Source organism: Podarcis vaucheri, assembly GCF_965113315.1.
Source record: "Podarcis vaucheri genome assembly, chromosome: 18".
NCBI classification, from domain to species: Eukaryota; Metazoa; Chordata; class Lepidosauria; order Squamata; family Lacertidae; genus Podarcis; species Podarcis vaucheri.
In genome coordinates, this window is record NC_138756.1 from 12,755,977 (window position 1) to 12,763,388 (window position 7,412).

The 7,412-nt window shown below is 56.6% G+C and overlaps 1 protein-coding gene across 1 annotated transcript; it reads left to right on the forward strand.

The window, feature by feature from the left end:
* Positions 1–480: 480 nt before the first annotated feature.
* PEX11G (peroxisomal biogenesis factor 11 gamma) lies at positions 481–7,076 on the forward strand. Its single transcript, XM_082206748.1, has 5 exons — positions 481–597; positions 2,739–2,930; positions 5,651–5,829; positions 5,976–6,026; positions 6,647–7,076. Exons 1-5 carry the CDS (start codon positions 523–525, stop codon positions 6,852–6,854), a joined length of 705 nt encoding a protein of 234 aa, XP_082062874.1. The 5' UTR covers positions 481–522; the 3' UTR covers positions 6,855–7,076.
* Positions 7,077–7,412: the final 336 nt, after the last annotated feature.

The following is a 7,412-nucleotide window of genomic DNA, read 5'->3' on the forward strand; positions in this document are numbered from 1 at the left end:
CTGCCAAATGGTGATTTCCTCGAGTCAAAATGAGACTATACCCCGTGACATTTGTTTGAAGGAAAAAAAGCACTGGATAAATGAAACTAATGGAATAGATATATTCTTATGCCCGGCTGATATTTGCACAAAAGGCGAGAAACGGCTTCTCAAGACGAGGGGAGTTCTCTTGTTTTCGTTTCTGGCCAGCAGTTGCAGCAAAGAACCACAGGATGGCAGAGTTGGAAGGGACCCCCAGAGGTCATCCATCCCAACCCGCCGCAAGGCAGCAATCTCGGCTCCAGCACCCCGTGATATCTATTCCTCCTCCTTCCAACCAACCATTCATTCATCCTTCCTTCCTTCCTACTCTCTCTCTCTTTAAGGACCTTCGCCGTTTCCCTCCGTTCGCGCCCGCTTTTGGCCCCTCCGGCTGCCCGTCCACCGCCGCGCAAGGGCTCCTGGGACTTGTAGTTCCCCGCCTCCTCCAGGGCGGCGCGTGATTGGGCGGCTCCGGGGGCGGGGGAACCCGGAAGCGTTGCCATGGCGGCGGGAGCGGAGGGCCGGCTGGGCGCGCTGGTGGCGCTGCTGGAGACGCACCGGGGCAGAGACCGCGCGGTGAGGGAAGGGCTTAAGGGAGGCGGGCGGGGCCTGGAAAGCAGACTGCCTGTCTGTCAAGAGCAGCGGGGGTGGGAGGAGCCTGACGTGGGCGTGGCTTAATGAGTGATGGGCGTGGCTTGGTGTGTAGTGGGCGTGGCCTGGAAAGCGGACTGGGCTGCCTGTTAAGATCAGTGGGCGGGGCTTAATTGGAGTGGGAGGAGTCTGGTATGGGCGGGACTTAATGGTAGTGGGCGTGGCCTGGAAAGCGGACTGGGCTGCCTGTTGAGAGCAGCGGGGCGGGGCTTATTTGGAGTGGGAGGAGCCTGATACAGGCGGGGCTTAAGGCGTAGTGGGCCGGGCTTGATAAAGGATGAGACGGTTAAGAGAGGCAGGGGCGTGGCCTAGTGGGTAGTGGGCGTGGCCTGGACAGCAGACTAGATTTTCAGAATCACCTAATAAGAAAAGCAACGCTCCTTCCCTTAGAAATAAATCAAGCTCCCAGTCCTCATGGTTCAGATTTAACTTGTGTCCAGTCGGACCGCCGATCTGGCCGCCTCAGTGTTGCGTGCTCTGACTGGCAGCCGTTCCCCCCTGCTTCCTAACGGAGCATAGAGAAAACTTGAAATTGTCATAATGTCCAAAAGCGGGTAGAGGCATAAAATAAAAAAAACACCATTTCCTTGTCCGACTTTAAATTTTGACCTTGTCCCTCACCTGCTAAAAATAAATGAATGCGATCGTTGTTAATAAATAAATGCAATTGTTCCTTTCTTATCTCGCAGTGGCCTTAAAAAAAGAGAGGCAACCGACACATTTTGTTCTATTTAAAACCGAAAAAAACTGGATGGAGGAAGGGGAAACCCAAATTTCTGGCGCTCCCACGCCTTCCTGCTCCAGATTTGCGAAAGATGTTGGCTAAACATAAGTGAACCTTCCAGGAATGTGCGGGGCCACGAAGGGACCTGGATCGGTAGATTTATTAGGGCAAATTTGGGTTTCTTTTGTTTGGAATTGGGCGGTGGAAATGAGCAGCAAGAGATGAACCCATGCAAAGTTCGTGCCTTGCAGGGGGTAGGGCTGGATGACCCCCGGCTCCCTTTCGGTCCCATAGTTCAGCAATGCCAGCATTTGAAAGGTCTGGACAGGCTCGTCCAGACGGAAAGGTTTTTCGGCAGGTGGCAGAAGCAGCAGGGCAAAAGCGCCTTGCCTGGCGCCATCCATTGGCAGGGAGTTCCAACGGGCCACAGAGAAAAAGGTCGATTCCTTACAAAGTGCAGAATGGGGGTCCGGATCCAAGCCAGTTTCCGGAAGGAAAACAATAAAATACCGCATTTTTCGCTCCATAAGACGCACCAGACCACAAGACGCACCTAGTTTTTGGAGGAGGAAAGCAAGAAAAAAAATATTCTGAATCCCAGAAGCCAGAAGAGCAAGAGGGATCGCTATGCAGTGAAAGCAGCAATCCCTCTTGCTGTTCTGGCTTCTGGGATAGCTGTGCAGCCTGCTTGCGCTCCATAAGATGCACACACATTTCCCCTTACTTTTTAGGAGTGAGTCTGGAAGAGCAAAAAATACAGTAATTGCGTCGGAGGTGATTGTGTGATAGATGGGAGGTTGATATACGAGGCAGCAGGAAAAATGGGTTTAGAGAAATCAGTTTAGGAAACCAAGACGTTCTGTGAATACTTGATTTGAGTTTAAATCTGTGGTGTTTTGGAAATCTAATAAAAATTAATTTTTATTCTATTTTTTAAGGAAGCAGCTGGGTTCGTCCATCTGTCGTAGGGGGGGGGGGGAACACACCTAAAAGTCACCCACTCCCCAAAAAACCCCCACCCCAATGAAGGAATCACAACGACATTGTCTTGCTTACTTTTCCATAAGTGTAGTATCCAGTAACGGACAGCTGAATCCCAGATGGGTTTCGACCTTTTCCTTGGAAGTTTTGAAGCAGAGCTTTAGCCGAGATTCCAGCATTGTAGGGGGTCAGACTGGATGACCCCCGGGGGACCCTTCCGACTCTAGGATTGTTTAAACACGTATCTTATACCCAATTGTGATGTTTTTTGAATAAGGAGCCCCCGGCGACAATGGAAGCAGCGTATCCGTGTTCCAAAGCGCAGAGGTAACCGCGATCTCGTCTCCCTCCCTCCTGCCAGGTCCGCACCCTCGGTTATGGCTGCCAGCTGGCAGGGGGGGCCTTGGCCGCCAGGAGCCACACCACGGAGTCCCCGCTCGGCCAGAGCCTCCTGGCGATATCGGCTCAGCTCAGCCACTGCCGGACCGTCCTCCGTCTCTTCGACGACCTCTCCATGCTCGCCTACAGCCGCCAGTACGGCCTGGGGCCGAAGGTGGGTGACCCTGGGGCAGTGGGGAGGTGTTGGAGGGCCTGGATTTGAGGAAGGATGCCCAGCCTGAAACCCAGGAGAGTTGCCAGCCAGTGCGGGCGACACTGAGCTAGCTGTGGTTTTCCTCCCCGGCAGCGGGTTGGGATGGATGACCTCTGGGGTCCCGACTCGGCACAAGCGCTGTGCTCGGAAGCACGGGCACCAGGAAATATCATTTTTGTGAAAAAGGAGCACAACTCAGGGGTCAAAAAACAGATTCCCACATTGCCAGGGGTTGGGCTGGATGACCCTTGGTGTCCCTCCCAGCTGTACGATTCTCCAGATGGCCCGATTCTGCTGCTGCTGCAGGGCTCTCAGCATTAAAAGGGGGTCGGAGGAATGGTTGGGGAAGGTTGTTGAACCACAAAAGCGATGCTGTCCCTTCCCCTGTTGGAGGCAGTATACTGGGAAGAGTCGCAGCTGTGGCACAGCTGGCCTGTTTATATGTATTACTAGTAATTTTCAATTACAACCCAGTGGTAGCCTCGTTATAACGACGCCAAATTGCAGTGCAGCTGTCAATACCAATCTGACAAATGCAGTCAACGTTTTGGCTCCCGAAGGCCAGAAACCCAGAAACAACCGCTCTGGTTTCCGAACCATTTTCGGCAGCCAAATGTGTCGTTTTTTAGTTTCCCTATTGTATTGAAGCTTTTGGTTTTTTGTTGTCAAACGGTCTCCCGGAACGGGTTTGACAATTTAGGCGGGGCCCGCCTGCGTGCTAGAATGATTTTCTTTATACCTGCGTTCCAAAAATCTTGTTAGTTTCCATTACGTTCCAATCAAGATGATAACCCCATATTATACGACAGCTGCAATAACTTCTATCCATGTCAATAACTTCTATTCGAAGGGCTGGCCTGTTAATAATAAAATAGATTTTTATTATTTGTACCCCTGCCCATTTGACCGGGTTTCCCCAGCCACCCATCGCTTATCGGAGGGATATTTTTGGGCAGCAAAAACACACCCGCCCTCTGGACCCGCAGAGATCCTGCCCACGCCGGTTCCCCCTGCTTCCTAGAAGGAGCAAAGTGACTTTCCCCATGTGATTTCAGAGCAAACACTCCTCCTTTTTCAGTTGCGCAAACACGGGAGGAGCACGGGACCGAAGTATGCGTCACACAGACAAGGTGTTTGCAGCTGCAGAAGGCGTGGGGGTGCCCGGCGCCCTTTGACCGCCCGTGGCACGAGGGGGGTGGCTGGAGGGCGAACCTTCGCCCCCACCCAGGAAGAGCGGCAAGGGGTGGCCGGCACCCAAGGGCGAGGAACCCCATCTAGGCGATGCCACCAAAGGGAACTGCAGCAATTCCTGGAAGTGGCGAAGACTCACGGGGCTGGCTGAGCGCTCTGCCCGCGCTCAGAGGCACCCAATGCCTCTGAACTGCTGGGAGTCGCAAGAGGGGAGAGGATGAATCCTGACAAGACAGAAGCAGGGGGCAGGCAGGTGTGGGGGACTCCCTGGTCCTGAATGGGGCGACTGTGCCCTCGAAGGACCAGGTGCACAGCCCGGGGGTCATTTTGGACTCACCGCTGTCCATGGAGGCGCAGGTCAGTTCTGTGTCCAGGGCAGCTTCATCTGGGACGCAGGATGAGACCCTTGCTGCCCGCGGACTGTCCGTCCAGAGTGGTGCATGCTCTGGTTATCTCCGGCTTGGATTTGAAGCTGCCAGCCTGCGACAGCGGCCCCGATCCTGGGAATGGCTTTGTCTGGCTGCCTGAACCGGGCGAGGGGAGCCAAGGGGTCTCAAACCCAAAGGGAATTAGGGGTTTCCCCTGCAGGTGAAGGGATGCGGGTGGCACTGTGGGTTAAACCACAGAGCCTAGGACTTGCCAATCAGAAGGTCGGTGGTTCGAATCCCCGCGATGGGGTGAGCTCCCGTTGCTCGGTCCCTGCTCCTGTCAACCTATCAGTTCGAAGTACAAGTAGATAAATAGGTACCGCTCTGGCGGGAAGGTAAACGGCGTTTCCGTGCGCTGCTCTGGTTCGCCAGAAGCGGCTCAGTCCTGCTGGCCACATGACCCAGAAGCTGTACGCCGGCTCCCTCGGCCAGTAAAGCGAGATGAGCGCCGCAACCCCAGAGTGGGCCACGACTGGACCTAATGGTCAGGGGTCCCTTTACCTTTACCTTAGCTGCAGGCGAAGACAGGGTCTGAAGCGGACCAAGAGGCCAATGGTCAAGAAGGCTGGAGGCCCAGGCCGGAGAGGGAAGTGGGGGGCCAGTGGGGCTCGTCCACCTGGGAAGGGACGCCATCGGGGAGAAGGGAAGCCTGGTGGAATACTTCGGGAAAAGAATAGGCTCAGGGGGGGGGAACCCTACACAAATGGAGTCCCTAAGGCAGTTGGGTGGCACCTTCTGGCAACCCTTGCAGCCAAGAAAAGAAAAATTAGAGTTGGGACCCCTGCGGTCATCTAGCCCAACCCCCTACGATGCAGGGATCTCTGGCCCCCCATCAGCGAGGGGGTCTTGTCGTCTGGGCAGCCCAGGACCCCCAGACCAGGCTTGGGCCTCACGGAGGTCAATCCCATTGTTTCCCTGAGGCAGGCAGCTGCCCACAATGGGGACTACCACCTTGCGTTGTGGTATCCCCAGGGAAGACGTCCAAAGTCTGCTGCCGGCCTGTGCGGGCAGCGCTGACCCCTGTCTTCCTCGCGAGGGACCCAACCTCTCCCCCTTTCCCAGGAGGAAGACCCCGCCGTCCGCTGGCTCTCGGTGGCCAGCAACGTGGCTGACCAGCTCTACTACCCCTGTGAACACCTGGCCTGGGCAGCGGACGCCAAGGTCATCCGGGGCGACTCGGGGAAGTGGTGGGTGCTCAGCACCTTGCTGTGGGCGACCTCCCTGCTGCTGGGAATCGCACGGTAAGGAACGCCGGGGGGGGCAGAGAAGGGACCCCGGGCGCAACAGCTCCTTGCCTCCAGCTGGCTGGTGGAGCCTTGCAAGTTGTGGGTTCGAGGGGGTTGGGCTGGATGACCAAAAGGCTCATTTTTGACCCTCCCATTTCCAGATCCCTGAGGATTTTGTGCCAGCTGAGAAGGCGGTGGCCGAAGCAGGCCAGGTAGGAGCTGTTTCTCACGGCAAATATTTCGGAACCGGCCCCCTATTCCTGCGGCAGGCGAGAGGCCCCCCTCCCTCCGTCCTGGTTATGGGATAGGTAAAGGTAAAGGGACCCCTGACCATTAGGTTCAGTCGTGGCCGACTCTGGGGTTGCGGAGCTCATCTCGCTTTACTGGCCAAGGGAGTCGGCGTACAGCTTCCGGGTCATGTGGCCAGCAGGACTAAGCCGCTTCTGGCGAACCAGAGCAGCGCACGGAAATGCCGTTGACCTTCCCGCCTGAGCGGTACCTATTGATCTACTTGCACTTTGTGCTTTTGAACTGCTAGGTGGGCAGGAGCAGGGACTGAACAACGGGAGCTCACCCATCATCACAGGGATTTGAACCGCCAACCTTCTGATCACCAAGCCCTAGGCTCTATGGTTTAACCCACAGTGCCACCTGCGTTCTGGTTATGGGATACCCCCCCAAAAAAACCCCACGCGCTGTCTTCTGCTCAGTCCAGGCTAACCTGAAGCCCCTTAAGTCCAGCTCCACACTTCCATGCTTTGGAGGGGCTGGTCTGGATGGGCTTTGGGGGTCCCTTTCCAACTGACCCCCCCTTCCCTCCGTCTCCCCGCAGCAAGGATTCCCTTCGGAGGGCGAGGGCGCAAGCCCGGGCCGAAGCCCTGACCATCGCCGGCAACCTGGCGGACCTCTGCAACGCCGTCCACTGGCTGCCCCCGGGGGTGCTGTGGGCCGGGAGGTTCCCCCCGTGGCTCGTGGGGCTGCTGGGGACGACGTCGTCCCTCATCGGAGTCTACCAGACCTACGCGGGGGGAGCCGCGTGAGAGGAAGCAGCGTGAGACCGGACAACCCCCTCGAAATTCCTGCCAGTGCCACGAAACGGGGAGCTTTCTGCCCTCGGAAACCCAGGGCCTGCCCCCCCCCATGGCCATGGGGCAAGAAGAGCCCCTCGCAGGCAGAAATCGAAAGCCCGTCCAATGCACACCATGTAAACCGGTCGCAGGCAAGCTAATAAAATGCAGAGAGGAAGTATCCTGCAAACTGGGGTCAGCAGGGAGCCTCCTTTATTGCTTGCGACCCCCGTGAATGCCTCCCCCCTTGACCCACGGATCTTGCACGGGTTGGGGGGCTGGCTTTGCAAGCCAGGCACGGGCTCTGACTCCGGACGCAGCGAAGAGGTCCTTCGGTCATGATTCCGTCCCCCAAAAAGACACCCCCCCCGCACCCTTAAGATCTCTTGTTCCTGCACTCTTAATCCCTAGAACCGGGACAGGATTAGGGGTTTGGGGGTCCCCCCTTCAGCCAGTGGGGAGTTCCAGAGGGTCTGCAGCTTCTTCCCGGGGGGGGGGGCGGATTCCTTGGCTGCGATTCCTTCCTGCTCA

Excerpts from the sequence above, each read along its gene's own strand:
- PEX11G (XM_082206748.1), top strand. The coding sequence starts at position 523 with ATGGCGGCGGGAGCGGAGGGCCGGCTGGGCGCGCTGGTGGCGCTGCTG. Across the intron at positions 598-2,738 it reads ACCGGGGCAGAGACCGCGCG|GTCCGCACCCTCGGTTATGG; the intron begins GTGAGGGAAGGG and ends CCCTCCTGCCAG. Across the intron at positions 5,830-5,975 it reads CTGCTGCTGGGAATCGCACG|ATCCCTGAGGATTTTGTGCC; the intron begins GTAAGGAACGCC and ends TCCCATTTCCAG.